Raw genomic sequence first — 18435 nt, forward strand, 5'->3', positions numbered from 1 at the left:
GGGCAGGCAGGGCGCCAAGCCGGCGAGGAGCGTGCGAGGAGCGTGCGGGGAGCGTGCGAGCCGGGCGGCGGGTGAGATAACGGGCGAGATAACGAGGCGGGGGGGCGGGGGGGGCGCGGAAACCGGCATCCGCTAACGAACTCGTTTGCGCAGGCGACCGACCGGCCGCTGCTGGGGGTGAACGGGCTGGACATGGCCGGGCTGCGCCCCTTCGACCTCGTCATCCCCTTCACCATCAAGAAGGGCGAGATCACGGGTGAGGGGGGGGCCAGCGCCCCAAAACACCCCCCAACCCCCCCCCCGGGGCGTTCCCCGACACCAACAGTCTTGTCCCCCGGGGGTCCCCAAAACAGCTGAGCACCCCCCGGAGGGTCCCCAAAGTCCTCTGGGTGGGGTGACCCCCAAACCACCTGGGTCCCCAGGGGGTCCCCGAGACCTGTGGGGTCCCCAGCCCTCCCTTGAGTCCTTCTGGGGGGGGTCCTCAAAGCCCGCCCCGCCCCCCCCAGGTCCTCCCGAAGGCAGCCAGGTCCTCCCAGGGGTCCCAGGTCCCACCAGGGGGTCCCCAAGACAGCTAAGATGCTCCCGGGGGGGTCCCCAAGGCAGCCCGTGTCTCCCAAGGGTCCCCCTGGGAGGTCCCCATCCCCCCCCCAGGGTCCCCGTAACCGCTGACCCCCCCGTGCCCCCCCCCAGGGGAGGTGCGGATGCCCTCGGGGAAGGTGGCCAAGCCCGACATCACGGACAACAAGGACGGGACGGTGACGGTGCGTTTCGCCCCCACCGAGGCCGGCCTGCACGAGATGGACATCCGCTACGAGAACATGCACATCCCAGGTAGGGGCGGGGGGGCAACGGGGGGGGGGTTTGGGGGGGGGTCTCATTGAAGTATCGTGGCCCCGGGGGTGCCGTGTGTGGCACCGTGTGTCCCTTGGGACGTCCCTGCATCCCCGAGGAGCCTTCTGTGGCAGCGGGGGGGGTGGGGGGGGGGGTGTCTCAGTGCCCCCCTGACAACCCCCGCGTGTCCCCCCCCCGCCCCCGTGTCCCCCCCCCAGGCAGCCCCCTGCAGTTCTACGTGGACTACGTCAACAGCGGCCACGTCACCGCCTACGGCCCCGGCCTCATCCACGGCACCGTCAACAAACCGGCCACCTTCACCGTCAACACCAAGGACGCCGGCGAGGGTGAGCCCCCGGGGGGGTCCCGCCGGGCGCCCGGCTCCTCCCCGGCGGGCGCAGACCCCCCCCCTGAACCCCCTCGTGTGCTCCCGACCCCCCCAGGAGGGCTGTCGCTGGCCGTGGAGGGTCCCTCCAAGGCGGAGATCAGCTGCACCGACAACCAGGACGGGACGTGCAGCGTCTCCTACCTGCCCGTGCTGCCCGGCGACTACAGCATCGTGGTCAAGTACAACGACAAGCACATCCCGGGCAGCCCCTTCACCGCCCGCATCACCGGTACGGGGCCGGGGGGGGCGCACGGAGGCCCTTCGGGTGCTCCTGGGGGTCCCCCCCAGGGACTCGGGGCTGTTCTGGGGGTCCCTGGGGTGGATCCAGGGGTGGATCTTAACCCCCCCAGGGGACTCGGGGCCGTTCTGGGGGTCCCTGGGGTGGATCCAGGGGTGGATCTTAACCCCCCCAGGGGACTCGGGGCCGTTCTGGGGGTCCCTGGGGTGGATCCAGGGGTGGATCTGAACCCCCCCAGGGGACCTGGGGCTGTTCTGGGGGTCCCTGGGGTGGATCCGGGGGTGGATCTTAACCCCCCAGGGGACTCGGGATCGTTCTGGGGGTCCCTGGTGGTGGATCTGAACCCCCCCAGGGGACCTGGGGCTGTTCTGGGGGTCCCTGGGGTGGATCCGGGGGTGGATCTGAACCCCCCCAGGGGACTTGGGGCCATTCTGGGGGTCTTTGGGGGTGGATCTGAACCCCCCCAGGGGACCTGGGGCCATTCTGGGGGTCCCTGGGATGGATCCGGGGGTGGATCTGAACCCCCCCAGGGGACTCGGGGTCGTTCTGGGGGTCCCTGGTGGTGGATCTGAACCCCCCCAGGGGACTCGGGGTCGTTCTGGGGGTCCCTGGTGGTGGATCTGAACCCCCCCAGGGGACCTGGGGCCATTCTGGGAGTCTTTGGGGGTGGATCTGAACCCCCCCTGGGGGACCTGGGGCCGTTCTGGGGGTCCCTGGGATGGATCCGGGGGTGGATCTGAACCCCCCCAGGGGACTCGGGGCAGTCCTGGGAGTCCCTGGGGAGGGCCTGGGGCAGCCCAGGGCGTTTGGGGGTGCCATGTTAACCCCCCCGCCCCCGTCCCCGCAGGTGACGACAGCCTGCGCCTGTCCCACCTGAAGGTGGGGGCCTCGGCCGACATCCCCCTGGACATCGGGGAGACGGACCTGAGCCAGCTGACGGCCACCGTCACCGCGCCCTCGGGCCGCAAGGAGCCCTGCCAGCTCAAGCGGCTCCGCAACGGCCACATCGGTGAGGGGGGGGACACTGGGGGGGGACACGCACGGGGACGCCGTCCCCTCCCCTCGCTGTCGGGGTGTGAGGAGCCCGGCCGGCTCCAACGCCGCTGCCGCTGAGCGAGGGGACACGAGGGGGACACGGAGGGGGGACGCGGGGGGGCCTTGGGGACGCAGGGACGCGGTCACCGTCCCCTCACGGTTGGGGCACGAAGAGCCCGGCCAGCTCCGGTGCCCCTGCGGTTTCTCCTGATGTCCCCGCGTCCCCGTCCTGCGACGCCTCTGTCCCCCGTGTCCCCGTACCCCAATGAGTGTCCCCGTGCTGCGTCCCCTTGTCCTGACACCCCTGTCCCCCTGCTCCGACCTGTGTCCCCGTGTCCCCCTGCCCCCCGTGTCCCTCGTGTCCCCCTGCCCGGTCCCATCCGTGTCCCCGTACCGTGATGCTTGTCCCCCGCCCTGTCCCCGTAACCCCGCTGACGGCATCCCCTGTCCTGAGGCCACCGTCCCCGTCCCCGCAGGCATCTCCTTCGTGCCGCAGGAGGTGGGGGAGCACCTGGTGCACATCTCGCGGGGGGGCCAGCCCCTGGCCCGCAGCCCCGTCTCGGTCACCATCAGCCAGGCCGAGCTGGGGGACGCCAGCCGGGTGCGGGTGACGGGGCCCGGCCTGCGCGAGGGACGCACCTTCGAGCCCGCGCACTTCACCATTGACACCCGCGACGCTGGTACGTCCCCCTCCCACGGGAGCTGGGGGTGGCGGGGGGGACACACACACACACAGGCGCTGAGGGGGGGGTGTGGGGGGTCCCCGCTGACGGCGCTCCCCCTCCCCAGGCTACGGGGGGCTGAGCCTCTCCATCGAGGGCCCCAGCAAGGTGGACATCACCACCGAGGAGCTGGAGGACGGCACCTGCCGCGTCTCCTACTGCCCCACCGAGCCCGGCAACTACATCATCTCCGTCAAGTTCGGCGACCAGCACGTCCCCGGTGGGAACCGGGGGGGAGGCTGGGCTTACCGGGGGCGGGGGGGAGCTGGAGGCACCGGGGGGGTAATTCGCTTACTGGAAGCACCGGGAGAGGACTCGGGGGGTACCGGGAGGGGCACGGGGAGGGTGTATAGGAGCAACGGGAGGAGCTGGAGCAGGGTCCTGGGGCGACTGGGGGCACTGGGGGGGGGTACTTGGGTTGTTGGGAGCGCGGCGGGAGGGTGCTGGGGGCGATGAGGAGTACCGGGGGGGGGTTGGGGAGGGAGCTGTAGGTACCGGGAGGGGGACTGGAGTGACAGCCCCCCTCCCCCCCCCCCGCAGGGAGCCCCTTCTCGGTGAAGGTGACGGGCGAGGGGCGGGTGAAGGAGAGCATCACGCGCCGGCGCCGCGCCCCCCCCGAGGCCAGCGTGGGCACCGCCTGCGACCTCAGCCTCAAGATGCCGGGTGAGCGGGGACGGGGGGGCCCTGAGCCTCACGGGGCTGGGGGGGGGGTGGGCTCAGCAAGCCCCGAGGGGTCCCTGACTGTTCTCGGGGGGTGCCAGAGAGCCCCATGGGGGCCCTGAGCGTCCCCGGGGGGGCCCTGAGTGCCCTATGAGGGCCCTGAGTGTTCCTGGGGGGGCTCAGCAATACCAGTGGGGTCCTTGGGGGGGGCCTGAGGGGTGCCAAAGAGCCCCGTGGGGGCCCTGAGCATCCCTGGGGGGGGCTCAGCAAGCCCTGGGGCCACTGATTGTCCCTGAAAGGTCCCAGTGACCCTCTAAGGGTCCCTCAGTGTCCCTGGGGGGCTCCGCAAGCACCATGGGACCCCTGAGGGGCCCTGGGGGGGGTGGCTCAGCAAGCCCTGGGGGGTCCCTGAGCCTTTAAGGGTCCCTCAGTGTCCCTGGGGGGGGGCTCAGGAGGCTGCTGGGGCAGTTGGGGGGTGCCCCAGGCACCTGTGGGGGGGTGGGAGAGGGTCTGTGGGCTCTCCTGGGACCCGCCAAGGACCCTTTGGAGGTTCCCAGGGGCACAGGGGGGTCCCAAGAAGCCCCTGGGACCCCCCCAAGGACCTTTTGGAGGTTCCCGGGGGCACAGGGGGGTCCCAAGAAGCCCCTGGGACCCCCCCAAGGACCCTTTGGAGGTTCCCAGGGGCACAGGGGGGTCCCAAGAAGCCCCTGGGACCCCCCCAAGGACCTTTTGGACGTTCCCGGGGGCACAGGGGGGTCCCAAGAAGCCCCTGGGACCCCCCCAAGGACCCTTTGGAGGTCCCTCGAAGCCCCTGGGACACCCCAAGGACCCACAGGGTGACCCCGGAGATATGGGGCGCGTTGCCCAAGAACCCCCATGGGACGGAGCGGGGACGCACGGAGGGACCCCGGGACCTCTTCTGGCAGGACATATCCCCCCCCCCTCGCCCCTATGACACCCCCGTCCCCCCGTTTTCGGCAGAGCTGAGCGCCCACGAGGTGACGGCGGTGGTGACGGGCCCCTCGGGGCAGGCGGTGGCGGCCCAAGTGCTGGAGGGGGAGGGCGGCGCCTACAGCATCCGCTTCGTCCCCGCCGAGACCGGCGTCCACTCGGTCAGCGTCAAGGACCGGGGGCAGCACGTCCCGGGCAGCCCCTTCCAGTTCACCGTGGGGCCCATGGGCGAGGGCGGCGCCCACAAGGTCCGCGCCGGGGGGCCCGGCCTCGAGCGGGCCGAGGCCGGCGTGCCAGGTGAGTGGGGGGCACCCCAAAACCCGCCCGACGCCCCCCCGGGGGGCTCCCCGACTCCCGCCGGGCTGCCCCGACCCTGCGACGGCCCCCGAACCCCCTCCCGGGGTGAAACCCCAACCCGCTCCGGGCGCCCCAAAACTCACCCAGGGCTCCCCCAAGCCCAGCTGGGGACCCGCAACCTGCCTGGGGGGGGGTCCCCAAATCCCCCGACTCCGTGAGGGGCTCCCCAAATCCATGAGGGGCTCCCCCAAACCTGGGGGGGGGCTCCCTCATCTGAACTGGGGCTCCCCGAAACCCGCGGGAGGGTCCCCAAATCCATCTAAAACTCCCCCAAACCTGGGGGGGACTCCCTGAGAACTGTGGGGGCTCCCCAAAATCGATGGGGGGGCTCCCCAAATCCATCTAGGGCTCCCTAAAACTCACGGGGTGCTCTCCGAAACCCATAGAGGCTCCCCAAAAATCTATGGGGGGCTCCCCAAATCCTAACCGGGGCTCCCCAAATCCATCTGGGGCTCCCTGAAAACCGTAGGGGCTCCCCAAAATCTGTGGGGGGCTCCCCAAATCCATCTAGGGCTCCCTGAAACCCACGGGGGGCTCCCCAAATCCATCTAGGGCTCCCCAAAACCCACGGGGGGGCTCCCCAATTCCCTGTAGGGCTCCCTGAAACCCCTAGGGTCTGCCTAACTCCATCTGGGGCTCCCCAAAATCGGGGGGGGCGCTCCCCAAATCCTAACTGGGGCTCCCCAAAACCATCTGAGGCTCCCTCCCTTCCCGCCCCCCCCCAAACCCAGAGCTCCCCTGAATCCAGCCTGGGCTCCTCGACTGGTCCCGGGTCCCTCGAACTGGCCCGGCTGGGGAGGAACCGGGGGGCTGCCCCCCGAGATTGGGGGCGGGGGGGTGTCAAGCCTTCGGAGGGGGCCCTGACACCCCCCCCCACCTCCCCCCCCAGCCGAATTCAGCATCTGGACGCGGGAGGCGGGGGCCGGGGGCCTCTCCATCGCCGTGGAGGGACCCAGCAAAGCCGAGATCGCCTTCGAGGACCGCAAGGACGGATCCTGCGGCGTCTCCTACGTCGTCCAGGAGCCCGGTACGGGGCCGGGAGGGGGGTGGGGTTGGGGTGGAGGTGGGGGGGGGGTGTCAGGGGCAGGCAGGGACACCCGCCCCCCCTCCCACTAACGCTGTGTCCCCCCCCGTCCCCGTCCCCAGGCGACTACGAGGTGTCGGTGAAGTTCAACGAGGAGCACATCCCCGAGAGCCCCTTCGTGGTGGCGGCCACGGCCCCCTGCGACGCCGCCCGCCGCCTGACTGTTTCTAGCCTTCAGGTGAGGCACCGGGAGAAACCCCCCCCTCCCACCCCCCCCGGCTGGGCACGGCACCGCCAGGCGCAGGGCTGGGGGGCGGGGGGGGCAGCACAGCCTCTGGGAGGCGGATTCAGGGGGCTTTGGGGTGTCTGCAGGGTCAGCGTAGCCCCAGAGGGGGATTTAGGGGGAGTTTTGGGGTGTCCGTAGGGTCAGTGGGGCTCTGGGGGGGGGTTTAGGGGGAGTTTTGGGGTGTCCGTAGGGTCAGTGGGGCTCTGGGGGGGGTTTAGGGGGAGTTTTGGGGTGTCTGTAGGGTCAGTGGGGCTCTGGGGGGGGATTTAGGGGGAGTTTTGGGGTGTCTGTAGGGTCAGTGGGGCTCTGGGGGGGGTTTAGGGGGAGTTTTGGGGTGTCCGTAGGGTCAGTGGGGCTCTGGGGGGGGGTTTAGGGGGAGTTTTGGGGTGTCTGCAGGGTCAGTGGGTCTCGGGGGGGGATTTAGGGGGCGTTTCAGGGTGTCTGCAGGGTCAGTGGGGCGTGGGGGGGGCATTTCGGGGTGTCTGCAGGGTCAGCGTAGCCCCAGAGGGGGATTTTGGGGGGGTTTCGGGGTGTCTGCAGGGTCAGCGTAGCCTCGGGGCAGCTTTGGGGGGGGGGTTATAGCTTTGGGGGGGCTCTAATAGCGTTTCTGGAGGGGTTCAGAGGCCCCTCCGTCTTTAGGAGAGTCCAGAGGGGGGGGGTCGGGGGGGGGCTGTAGCTCAGGGGGTTCGGGGTCCCTGCGCAGGCAGCCCGTGCCCCCCCCAGCCGTGGCGGGTCCCGGGGGTCTTCTCTCGTGTCTCTTTTAAAGGCTATTAACAGCCCCCCCGTCGCCCCCCCCTTCCCCCCAGCTCGGGGGGGGGCGACCCCGGGGCCCGGAGGGGCCTTAGCGGGAGAGAACGGCCCCCCCAAGACCCCCCCAAACCCCGGGGACCCCCGTTCTCTCCCGTTAAGCTCTCCGGCCCCACAAGGTAAGTGGGGCGTGGGGTGGGGGGGGGGCTCCCCTGACACCCCCCAAATTCCCCCGCCCCCTGGGAGACACCCCCCCCGCCTCGTTATTTTGGGGTCGGGGCCTCCCCGGGGCCGTGGGGGGGGGGGGGGATCCCCCCCCTCTGTGGGGATTTCGGGGTGCAGATCCCTCCTGGGGGTGTTTCGGGGTGCAGGTTCCCCCCCACCCCGGGGTTACTTGGGGTCTCGGCCCCACCAGGGTTGTCTGGGGGGGGGGGGGGGGGGGGGGTAAACCCCCCCCCCCGGGTTATTTGGGGTGAGGATTTGGGGGTGTTCATCCCCCCCTGTTTTTTTTTTCGGGGGGGGGGGGGGGGTGTGTTTCTTATCCCACCCTGGTTTTGTGGTGGGTGAGGAGTTGGGGGTGTTATCCCCCCATTTTTGGGGGGGGGGGTGAATTTTGGGGGTGTTCCATCCCCTGGGATTGTGGGGGGTGAGGATTTGGGGGTGCTTCCCCCCCTGCTTTTTGGGGGGGAGGTTTTTTTGGGGGGGGGGGGGGAGGTTTTGGGGGCGTTGTCTTTTGGGGGGTTGAGAGGATTAGGGGCTGTTATCCTCCTGAATTTTTTGGGGGGGAGGTTTTGGGGGTGTTATTCCCCCCCCCCGGGGTATTTTGGGGGGGTGGAGGGTTTGGGGGGGGGGGGGTGTGTCTTCATACCCACCCCCCCAGAGCCATCCAGGCTGGGATCTGGGGCTGTTGCCCCCCCAACGCCGGTGTCACCCACAAGGGGGGAGGGTTCTGGGGGGGCTCCCCCGGGATTTGGGTGGGTGTGTCCCCCCCCCCCCCCGGTTTCGGGGGGGCTTCCCCCCCCCCCCCCCCAGCTGACGGTGTGTGCCCCCCAGGAGTCGGGGCTGAAGGTGCACCAGCCGGCCTCCTTCGCCGTCAGCCTCAACGGGGCCAAGGGGGTGCTGGACGCCAAGGTGCACAGCCCCTCGGGGGCCCTGGAGGAGTGTCACATCACCGAGGTCACCGAAGGTGAGGGGACCCCCCCCCCCGGGGACCCCCAAAAACCCGCCGTGCCCCCCCACCCCCCCCCCAAAACGCCTGCCGCCCTCCCCCGGGGCTCCCTCCTGCCAGCCCCGCGCCATGGCGAGGGACGGGGACACGGGGACGGCGCAACCTGCTGGTTTGGGGGGGGGCGCCCCACTTTGGGGGAGGGTTTTGGGGGTGTCCCCTCCCCTTTTGGAGAGGATTTTGGGGTCCCCCCCCACTTTGGGGAAGGGGCTTGGGCTGTCCCCCACACTTTGGGGGAGGATTTTGGGGTCCCCCCCACTTTGGGGAAGGGGTTTGGGCTGTCCCGCCTATTTTGGGGGTGTTTTGGGGTCCCCCCCCACTTTGTGGGAGGGTTTTGGGGTGTCCCCTCCCCTTTTGGAGAGGATTTTGGGGTCCCCCCCACTTTGGGGAAGGGGTTTGGGCTGTCCCCCCTACTTTGGGGGAGGATTTTGGGGTCCCCCCCACTTTGGGGGAGGGTTTTGGGGTCCCCCCCACCTTGGGGGAGTGTTTTGGGGTGTCCCCTCCCCTTTTGGAGAGGATTTTGGGGTCCACCCCCACTTTGGGGGAGGGGTTTGGGGTGTGCCACCCACTTTGAGGGAGGGTCTTGGGGTCCCCCCCCACTTCGGGGGAGGGTTTTGGCGTCCCCCCCACTTTGGGGGCTCCCTCTGCCCCCGTTGGCTCAGTTTCGGGGTACCAGGAGGCTGCGGGGGCCCCCCTTTACCCCCAGCGAAGGGTGTTTTTGGGGCGGGGGGGGGGACCTGGCTGGCCCCACTGGACCCCTTTTGGGGTCCCCCCCATACGTGGCGGGGGGGCTGAGGGAGGGTTTTGGGGTGCCCCCCGGGGCCGTGTCTCACAAGGTAGGTCTCGGGGGGCTCCGAGGGCCCTGGGGGGGTGTTGTGGGGGGCTCTGCGGGTCCCCCCTGACCGTGTGTCCCCCCCCCCCCCCAGACAAGTACGCGGTGCGGTTCATCCCGCGGGAGAACGGGGTCTACTCCATCGACGTCAAGTTCGAGGGGTCCCACATCCCCGGCAGCCCCTTCAAGGTGCGGGTGGGGGAGCCGGGGCAGGCGGGGGACCCCGGCCTCGTCTCCGCCTACGGGCCCGGCCTGGAGGGGGGCACCACAGGTAACGAGGGGGGGGGGGGTGTCTTTGGGGGGGCTCCTACGGGGTCTCCGGGGGCTTCTACGGCGTCTTTGGGAGGTCTCTACAGCATCTTTGGGGGCCTCTGGAGCATCTTCGGGGGCTTCTGTGGGGTCTCGGGAGCCCCCGTAGAGTTGGGGGGGGGGGGGGGGGGGGCCTCTGCGGGGTCTGCGCAGGGGGTCTGAGGGAATTGGGGGGGGGTCGGTGGGGAGCCCGTGGGGCTGGGGGGCCTCTACGGGGTCTTAGGGGGCCTCTATGGGGTCTTGGGAGCCCCCGTGGGGTTGGGGGGCCTCTGTGGGGTCTCAGGGGGCCTCTGTGGGGTCTTGGGAGTCCCCGTGGGACTGGGGGGGCTTCAACGGGGTCTTGGTGGACCGCATGAAGTTGGGGGGGGGGGTCTTCTGCTTGGAAGACCTTGTGGGGCTGGGGGGCCTCCGTGGGGTCTTAGGGGGCCTCTATGGGGTCTTGGGAGCCCCTGTGGGGCTGGGGGGCACCTACAGGGTCTTAGGGGGCCTCTGTGGGGTCTGGGAGCCTGTTTGGGGCCTCTATAGGTCTTGGAGCCCCCATGGGATTCAGTGGCCTCTTATGGGGTCTTGGGAGCCCCCGTGGGGCTGGGGGGCCTCTGTGGGGTCTTGGGAGCCCCCGTGGGGTTGGGGGGCTTCTGTGGGGTCTCAGGGGGCCTCTGTGGGGTCTTGGGAGCCCCCGTGGGGCTGGGGGGCTTCTGTGGGGTCTTAGGGGGCCTCTGTGGGGTCTGGGAGCCCCCATGGGATTCAGTGGCCTCTTATGGGGTCTTGGGAGCCCCCGTGGGGCTGGGGGGCCTCTATGGGGTCTTGGGAGCCCCCGTGGGGTTGGGGGGCTTCTGTGGGGTCTTAGGGGGCCTCTGTGGGGTCTGGGAGCCCCCATGGGATTCAGTGGCCTCTTACGGTGTCTTGGGAGCCCCCACGGGACTCAGGGGCCTCCATGGGGTCTCGGAGGCCCCTGGGGGGCCGTGGGTGACCCCCCCCCGTCCCGCGTCCCCCCCTGCAGGCTCCCCGGCGGAGTTCGTGGTGAACACGGCCAAGGCGGGCCCCGGGGCGCTGGCCGTCACCATCGAGGGCCCCTCCAAGGTGAAGATGGAGTGCCGGGAGTGCCCCGAGGGCTACCGCGTCACCTACACCCCCATGGCCCCCGGCAGCTACCTCATCGCCATCAAGTTCGGGGGCCCCCACCACATCGCCGGCAGCCCCTTCAAGGCCAAGATCACCGGTGCGGGGGGGGCTGGGGGGTACTTGGGGGGGCGGGGGGGCTGGGGGGAGGGACATGAGGGGGCAGGAGGGGGGGTTGTGGGGGTACTTGGGGGGCTGGGGGGCTGCGGGGAGGGAGGTGGGGGGGCAGGAGGGGGGGTTGTGGGGGTACTTGGGGGGCTGGGGGGCTGCGGGGAGGGCGGTGGAGGGAGGTGGGGGGGCAGGAGGGGGGGTTGTGGGGGTACTTAGGGGGCTGGGGGGCATTTGGGGGGGCTGGGGGGCTGCGGGGAGGGCGGTGGAGGGAGGTGGGGGGGCAGGAGGGGGGGTTGTGGGGGTACTTGGGGGGCTGGGGGGCTGTGGGGAGGGTGGTGGAGGGAGGTGGGGGGGCAGGAGGGGGGGTTGTGGGGGTACTTGGGGGGCTGGGGGGCATTTGGGGGGGCTGGGGGGCTGCGGGGAGGGCGGTGGAGGGGGGGGGCAGGAGGGGGGGTTGTGGGGGTACTTGGGGGGCTGGGGGGCATTTGGGGGGCTGGGGGGCTGCGGGGAGGGCGGTGGAGGGAGGGGGGGCAGGAGGGGGGGTTGTGGGGGTACTTGGGGGGCTGGGGGGCTGCGGGGAGGGCGGTGGAGGGAGGGGGGGGCAGGAGGGGGGGTTGTGGGGGTACTTGGGGGGCTGGGGGGCATTTGGGGGGGCTGGGGGGCTGCGGGGAGGGCCGTGGAGGGAGGTGGGGGGCAGGAGGCGGGTTGTGGGGGTACTTGGGGGGCTGGGGGGCTGTGGGGAGGGTGGTGGAGGGAGGTGGGGGGGCAGGAGGGGGGGTTGTGGGGGTACTTGGGGGGCTGGGGGACATTTGGGGGGGCTGGGGGGCAGTGGAGGGGGGGGGGGCAGGAGGGGGGTTGTGGGGGTACTTGGGGGGCTGGGGGGCATTTGGGAGGGCTGGGGGGCTGCAGGGAGGGACATGGGGGGGCAGGAGGGGGGGTTGTGGGGGTACTTGGGGGGCAGGAGGAAGGGTTGGGGGGGCTGGGGGGCATGTGGGGGGCAGGAGGAAGGGCTATGGGGGGGTTTGGGGGGGCAGGATTAAGGGTTTGGGGGGGCTGGGGGGCTGCGGGGAGGGCGGTGGGGGGCATTTGGGGGGGCAGAAGGAGGGGTTTGGGGGGGCTGTGGGGAGGGCGGTGGGGCAGGAGGGGGGGTTGTGGGGTACTTGTGGGGCAGGAGGAGGAGTCACGGGGGGTCCGGGGGGGGTCAGAAGGGTCATGGGGGGTTCTGGGGTGCAGTGGTGGGGGGTGGCGCAGTTTAGGGGGCGTAGGGGTGTCCGTGGGGCAGTGTTGGTCCCCGTGGGGCGGTTGGGGGGGGGGGGGGGGGGGCGCTCTATGGGGCAGCGTCGGGGTGCGGGGGGGGCTCCGTGGGGCGCTGACCCCCCCCCCCCCCACTCCGTGTGCCCCCCAGGCCCGCGGCTGGTGAGCAGCCACAGCCTGCGCGAGAGCTCCTCGGTGCTGGTGGAGGCGGGGGGCCGGGCCGAGGCCGGGGGGGCCGCGTCGGCGGCATCGTCGGCGGTGGGGGGGGGCGCCCCCCCCGCGGGCCCCCCCAAATTCCCCTCGGACGCCAGCAAAGTGGTGGCCAAAGGGCTGGGGCTGAGCAAGGCCTTCCTGGGCCAGAAGAACTCCTTCACCCTCGACTGCAGCAAGGCCGGTGCGTGGGGGGGGCGCGGGGGGGGGGCGCGGGGCTGGGGACACCCCCCATGTGTCGGCGGGGGGGGGGCGGGGGGGGGGCCAGCCCGGGTTTTGGGGGACAACCCCCCCCTCCCCGCCCGAGGGGTGCTGAGAGCCCCGGGGGGGGGAAGAGGGGGGGGGGTCAGACATTTTTTGGGGGGCGGGGGAGGGGGGGGCAGTTTTGGGGTGTCCGTTGGGGGGGGCTGAGGTGTTTTTTTGGGGGGGGGGGCTGTTTTTGGGGGGAGCTGGGTTTTTTTTTGGGGGGGGCCGGTTTTTGAGGTGTCCTTCGGCTGGGTTTGGGGGTGTCCCTTTGGGGGGGGGGGGGACAGGTTTTATTGGGGGGGGCTGCTTTTGGGGGGGGGGGGCTCTTTGCATTGGGCACCCTCGGGGGGGGGGGGGGGGGCTGTTTGTGGGTCCCTCCCCCTGTTTGTGGTTGCCCCCCCTGCATTTTTTGGTTGCCCCCCCCCTTCCTCCTCCTCCTCCTCCTCGTCCTGACCCCCCCCCCCCCCCGGCTTTTATCCCCCCCCCCAGGGAACAACATGCTGCTGGTGGGGGTGCAGGGCCCGCGCTCCCCCTGCGAGGAGATCGTGGTCAAGCACTTGGGCAACCAACTCTACAACGTGGGCTACCTGCTGCGGGAGCGGGGCGAGTACCTGCTGGTGGTCAAGTGGGGGGACCAGCACGTCCCCAACAGCCCCTTCCGCCTCTCCGTCCCCTGAGGGGGGGGGGGACACCCCAAAAAATCCACCACACCCCCCCCCCCCAAACCCCAGCCGGGGGCGCAGAGAACCCTCCCCCCCCCCCCCCTTCCCCCCCCACCTCCGGCGCGGGGACACCCCCCCACTTTGGGGAGAAAAAACCCCAGTTTGGGGGACACCTTCCCCCCCCCCACCCCAAGATTGGGGACACCCCACCCCCCGCTTCGGGGACACCCCCCCCCCCCCGCTTTGGGGACACTGCTGCCCCCCCCCCCCCCCGCCACTGCCCCCCTCACACCGCCCCCCCCCCCCGCCCCCCCCTTTTATTTCTTTTTTTTTTTTTTTCTGGTTTTATTTTATTTTAATTTTGTAACTTGCCCCGGGGGGGCCCTGGCGCTGCCCCCCCCCCACCCCACCCCCAAAGCGGGGGTCCCGGGGGGGGGAACCCCAATAAAACTCGTTCTGCTTCACTGGGCCTCCTGTCGTGCGGGGGGGGCGTGGGGGGGGATGTATGGGGCTGGGGGGAGCCTGGTGGATGGGGCAGGGCCTGGGGGGGCTCCTCCCGGGGGGGGGGAGGTCTGTAGACGGGGGAAGGCCCCATATGGGGGGGGGGCGGGGGGGTCTCCTATACGTTGTGGGTCCCCTGTACTGGGGGGGGGTCACCTATATATGGGGGAGCCAGAGGGCAAGGGGAGGGCTGGGGGCAAAGGGGGGGTTCCCTATACATTGGGGGGGGTGTCTATACGCTGGGGGGGGTCACGTGGGGGCGCCTATACATCGGGGGGGGTCTCTATACATTGGGGGGGTCACGTGGGGGCCTCGATACAGCGGGGTCCCCCGGGGGAGGGGGCGGAGCCGGGCGCGCCGCAGGGGATCGCACCGCCCCATATGCAAATGAGACGGCGTGCCCCGCCCACTCGGGTTTAATTTATGCGGGGAGGCGGGACCATGCAAATAGAGCCCCTGGCTCTGCCCAATCAGCGGCGAGAGAGCCCTGCGCATGCGCCCGAACGCCCCCCGCCGGGGACGGGCCAGTCACGTCGCTGCCGCCCCGCGCGCATGCGCACATCTCTATGGCGCCACGCGCCGCCTAGAGCGCCGGGAGGGACCGCGCCTGCGCGCGGCTCGCGGGCCACCGCCGCGCTCGCTGATTGGCTGTTTCACCTCTCTATGGCGGGCGGGCCCGCTAGAGCGGCGCTTCCGCCTTTAAAGCCGGGGAGAGGCGCCCGGAGCCCCCCGCCGCGCCCCCCTCGTCCCCTCCCGGCCCTCCGGCTCCTCGGGGCGGCGGCGACGACTCCCCGGCGGCGGCGGCGAGTGGGCGCATCCCATCGCCTCCCCGCGGGCGGGTCCTCCGTAGACGGCCAGAGCGTCGCCGGAAGTTGAGGGGCGTGGCCGGAAGCTGGTGGGTGGGCGCGGTATATAAGGAGCGCGCAGGCGCCGCCGTCCTCTCTTCGGCGCTGGGTGAGGTGAGCGAGGGGCGGGCGCGGCCGGGCCAGGGCAGGCCGCGGGGGGGACCCCGGGCCCCGGCGGGGTCCGCAGGCCGCGCCGCCGCCCCCAGGGTGTCCCTTCACCCCCGACGCGTCCCGCTCTCCCTCCCCTGCAGGTCCGCACGGCCCGGAGCCGCCATGGGCCGCCGCCCGGCGCGATGGTGAGCCACGTGACGTCACGGCGTGGGGGGTGGTGGGGGGGTGGTGGTGACGTTGAGGCACGTCACGGCGGGGGCGGGGGCAGTTGGGGGTGGGGGGTCGAGCTGGGGGCGGTGAGGGGGAGCGAAGGTGCTCGGTGGGTTTTGGGGTCGCTTTTTGGGGGTCCCTTTGCCCCCCCCCCCTCACTGCCGCCCCTCCAACAGCTACCGGTACTGCAAGAACAAGCCGTACCCCAAGTCCCGCTTCTGCCGGGGGGTCCCTGGTGAGTCCGGAGCCCCCTCCAGCCCGTCTTGGGGTGCAGCCCGCCGGCCCCTCCCGAGCCTGGCGGCGGGGGGGGAGCCCGGTCCGGGGGAGGGGTCGCTCCTGACGCCGCCGCTTTCCTCCGCAGATCCCAAAATCCGCATTTTCGACCTGGGGCGGAAGAAGGCGAAGGTGGACGAGTTCCCACTGTGCGGGCACATGGTGTCGGACGAGTACGAGCAGCTCAGCTCGGAGGGTGAGTCCGGGGGGGGCTGGGGTGACCCCGGGCCGTGTGTGTGTGCGTCCCACGCCGTGACACACACACCGCCCCCCCTCCCGTTTCCCCTCCCCCCAGCGCTGGAGGCCGCCCGCATCTGCGCCAACAAGTACATGGTGAAGAGCTGCGGGAAGGACGGGTTCCACATCCGCGTCCGCCTCCACCCCTTCCATGTCATCCGCATCAACAAGATGCTTTCCTGCGCCGGCGCCGACAGGTCGGGGCTCCCCCAAACCCCCGGGGGGGCTCCCCCAGACCCCGGGCGGCGGGGGGGGAGCCGGGCCGGGCCGAAACCGGGGTGGTTCCCCAGAAGTGGGAGGGGGTGGGGTAGGGGAGGAACCCCCCGTAGTGCCCGATCTGCGCTGGGCAGCCCCAGAGGGGGGGGGTGTGCCCCGAAATAGAGAGGGGGGTGCGCGGCCACCCCCGGGGCCGGGTGTCCGGGAGGCCTCTCTGGGTGTCGGGGGGTGTCTCCCGCAGTGGGGGGGGGGGATACTCTGAGGCCACTTGGGGGGTGCAGGGATTTCCCTTAGAAAACAGACCGGGGGAGGGGCACCCTTCAGTTGTGGGGTGTCGCTGGGCTGCGATGGTTCCGCGGGGGGGGGGGGGGGGGGGCGTGTGCAAACCTGGGGCTGCCTCCAGGGCGGAGGGTCCCGGGTGGGTTTGGGGGGGTGCCCTATGCTTTGTGGTGCTCCCCCCCCCAACGGAGTCTGGGGTCCCCCTACCCCCCCGCAGCTAATTAAGCCGGCCGTGGCCCCCCCTTCCCGTGGGGCCCCGGCGTGCACTGGCTGCGCACAGAACCCCCCGGCTGTGTAGGGTGCCCCGCTCACCCACCAACCCCCCCGCGGGGCGCCCAAAGGGGCCGGGGCACAACCCCTCCCCCCGGCGGGGTCTGGGGGTGCCGGGGGGGGGATCCCCCCCGCTCACCCTCCCCCCCGCCCCCCTCCCCAGGCTGCAGACGGGGATGCGGGGGGCCTTCGGGAAGCCGCAGGGGACGGTGGCGCGGGTGCACATCGGGCAGGTGATCATGTCCATCCGCACCAAGGCCCAGAACAAGGAGCACGTGGTGGAGGCCCTTCGCCGCGCCAAGTTCAAGTTCCCGGGGAGGCAGAAGGTACCGCCGGGGGGGGGGGGACGGGGACACACCGCGGGGGGGTGTCGGCATCCTCTGGGGCACCCTCGCGTCACCCCAAGGCCGGCGCCCAGCACCTTTTGGGGGGGCTGCGCCGCTGAGGGGGGTTCTAGGGGGGGGTGTGACACCGTGTGGGGTTTTGGGGTGCCCCTGACCCCCCCCCCGCCCCCCCCCCCCCCCAGATCCACATCTCCAAGAAGTGGGGGTTCACCAAGTTCAACGCCGACGCCTTCGAGGACATGGTGGCCCAGAAGCGGCTCATCCCCGACGGCTGCGGGGTCAAGTACGTCCCCTGCCGGGGGCCCCTCGACCGCTGGCGGGCGCTGCACGCGGCCTGAGCCCCCCCGGAGCGCCCCCCCCCCCAGCGCCCTCCCTCCAGGGTACCCCCGGGAGCCCTCAGGGAGCCCCCGCGGGGGGGCGTTGGGGGCTTTTGGGGTCCTGGCAGGAATAAAGGTCTGGGGGGGGGGAAGGCCCCCCCCTTCTACTGCCCGGCGGCCTGTTTTTTTTGGAGGGGGGGGGGGGGGGAAATGTGGGAGTTCGGAGGGTGGCTGGAGCTGGGGGGGGGCGGGTATTGGGGGTATTGGGGTCTGAGGGTTTCTGGGGGGCCCCTTCCACACACCCCCACAGCCCCCCCCCCCCCCAAGGGACGAGGCTGCACAAACGGGGTGAAATGAGTAAAAACGAGGCTTCGCTTTATTCCCCAGATGCAGCCCCCCCTCCCCCCCCCGGGTCTGTACAGACAGTGACAGTGGGGACAGCGGGGAGGGGCGGACATGGGGGATGGGGGGGGGGAGCACCCCAGGCTTTTTGGGGGGGGGGGGGGGGCTGGGCCGGGATGCCTGGGTCCCTCCCAGCCCCTGGGGGGGGAATTTTGAGGGCGTTTTTAAAAAAAAAAATCAAACCTAACCCAAAACCAGCCACATTCACAGACACGACAACGAGGGGGGGGGGCTGGGGGGGCGCCCCCGTTCCCCCTTGTGCTTGGGGGGGGGGGGGGGGGCTGGGAGGGAGGGGGAGGACCCCCAAAGTCGGGGGTGGGGGGCAGCAGCCCCCTCAAGCTGTGGGGTGCCCCTGCCCCCCCGCACTCACACTGGGGGGGGGGGGGGGGGGGGGCTATCGGTGCCCCCCCCCGGGTCAGACGGTGGTGACGGAGAGCAGGGGGTTGTCGAGGCGGCCGCCTTCCCCCCGGCCCCCCCGCGCCAGAATCTCCTGGATGGTGGCCCAGTTGTCCAGGATGCGGCGGCTGCGCTTGCGGAGCCCGCGCCGGCTCCCCCCGCCCGCGGCGGCCCCGGGGGGCAGCGGCGGCGGCTCGGGACCCCCCCGGCCGCTGCCGCCGCCGCCGCCGCCTCCCCCCGTCCTGCAGCAGCAGCTCCCGGCGCCGCCGCTGCTCCCGGGCCCGGGCCAGGTGCTGCTGCGCTGCTCCCGGCTCCAGTAGCGGCCGGTCTTGAGCTCGCTGCGGGCGTCGTCGTCGGTGGTGGAGCCGCCGCCGCGCTCCTCCAGGATCTTGATGGCCCGGGCCTTCAGCAGCCGGTCGCGGCCGGGCCGCTTGCCCCCGCTGGCCCTTGGGGGGCGGCCCCCCCAGCCCCCGCAGCAGCGGGGAGCTGCGGCAGCTCTCGCCGGTGTTGTAGGCGCTGGTGCTGTCCCGCTCGGGCGCCTCCGAGATGTCGGCCAGGGCGGCTCGGCCCCCGCCGCCTCCAGCCAGGCCCGCAGGCAGCGCTCCCGCAGCCGCTCCATCTTCTGCGCCCGCAGCAGGTGCCGGCACTTGAACTCCAGGTGCCGCAGCTCCTCCTCCAGCAGCGCCAGCTCGGCCCGGCCGCCCGCCGCGCCCCCGAGCCGCCCCCGCAGCTGCCGGTACCGGCGCAGCTCGGCCTGGCTCAGCCCGGCGCCGCGGGGGATCCGCCGCCGGGTTTTCCCCGGGCGCCACCGCGCCCAGCTCCGGGCA

At 71.7% G+C, this 18435-nt stretch overlaps 2 protein-coding genes and 1 non-coding gene across 5 annotated transcripts in view; all 3 read left to right on the top strand.

The window, feature by feature from the left end:
• FLNA (filamin A) overlaps window positions 1-13671 on the top strand; it is a 33139-nt gene extending 19468 nt beyond the window's left edge. For both annotated transcript variants that reach the window (XM_074571415.1, XM_074571416.1), the window contains 16 exons: window positions 154-256; window positions 691-831; window positions 1050-1178; window positions 1275-1448; window positions 2305-2466; window positions 2969-3172; window positions 3282-3434; window positions 3755-3877; window positions 4856-5122; window positions 6072-6209; window positions 6329-6444; window positions 8293-8425; window positions 9391-9567; window positions 10606-10824; window positions 12241-12483; window positions 13035-13671. In XM_074571415.1, the coding sequence (XP_074427516.1) occupies window positions 154-256; window positions 691-831; window positions 1050-1178; window positions 1275-1448; window positions 2305-2466; window positions 2969-3172; window positions 3282-3434; window positions 3755-3877; window positions 4856-5122; window positions 6072-6209; window positions 6329-6444; window positions 8293-8425; window positions 9391-9567; window positions 10606-10824; window positions 12241-12483; window positions 13035-13222 (2670 nt within the window). In that variant the 3' untranslated portion in view covers window positions 13223-13671. The remainder of the gene's footprint in view (window positions 1-153; window positions 257-690; window positions 832-1049; window positions 1179-1274; window positions 1449-2304; window positions 2467-2968; window positions 3173-3281; window positions 3435-3754; window positions 3878-4855; window positions 5123-6071; window positions 6210-6328; window positions 6445-8292; window positions 8426-9390; window positions 9568-10605; window positions 10825-12240; window positions 12484-13034) is intronic.
• A 705-nt stretch (window positions 13672-14376) lies between these two features.
• On the top strand, window positions 14377-16982 carry RPL10 (ribosomal protein L10). Of its 2 annotated transcripts, XM_074571433.1 has the most exons (7): window positions 14377-14667; window positions 14805-14849; window positions 15051-15109; window positions 15236-15343; window positions 15443-15581; window positions 16313-16475; window positions 16676-16982. In XM_074571433.1, exons 2-7 carry the CDS (start codon window positions 14827-14829, stop codon window positions 16829-16831), a joined length of 648 nt encoding a protein of 215 aa, XP_074427534.1. In that variant the 5' UTR covers window positions 14377-14667; window positions 14805-14826; the 3' UTR covers window positions 16832-16982. The 2 variants fall into 2 exon arrangements, with proteins under 2 accessions (XP_074427534.1, XP_074427532.1); XM_074571431.1 differs by lacking the exon at window positions 14377-14667 and having other exon boundaries at window positions 14674-14849.
• LOC141736843 (small nucleolar RNA SNORA70) lies at window positions 16091-16236 on the top strand. Its single transcript, XR_012585066.1, has one exon. It is a non-coding gene; the product is annotated as a small nucleolar RNA SNORA70 (small nucleolar RNA).
• Window positions 16983-18435: the final 1453 nt, after the last annotated feature.

This window comes from Larus michahellis, unplaced genomic scaffold (assembly GCF_964199755.1).
Source record: "Larus michahellis unplaced genomic scaffold, bLarMic1.1 SCAFFOLD_54, whole genome shotgun sequence".
Taxonomy (NCBI): domain Eukaryota; kingdom Metazoa; phylum Chordata; class Aves; order Charadriiformes; family Laridae; genus Larus; species Larus michahellis.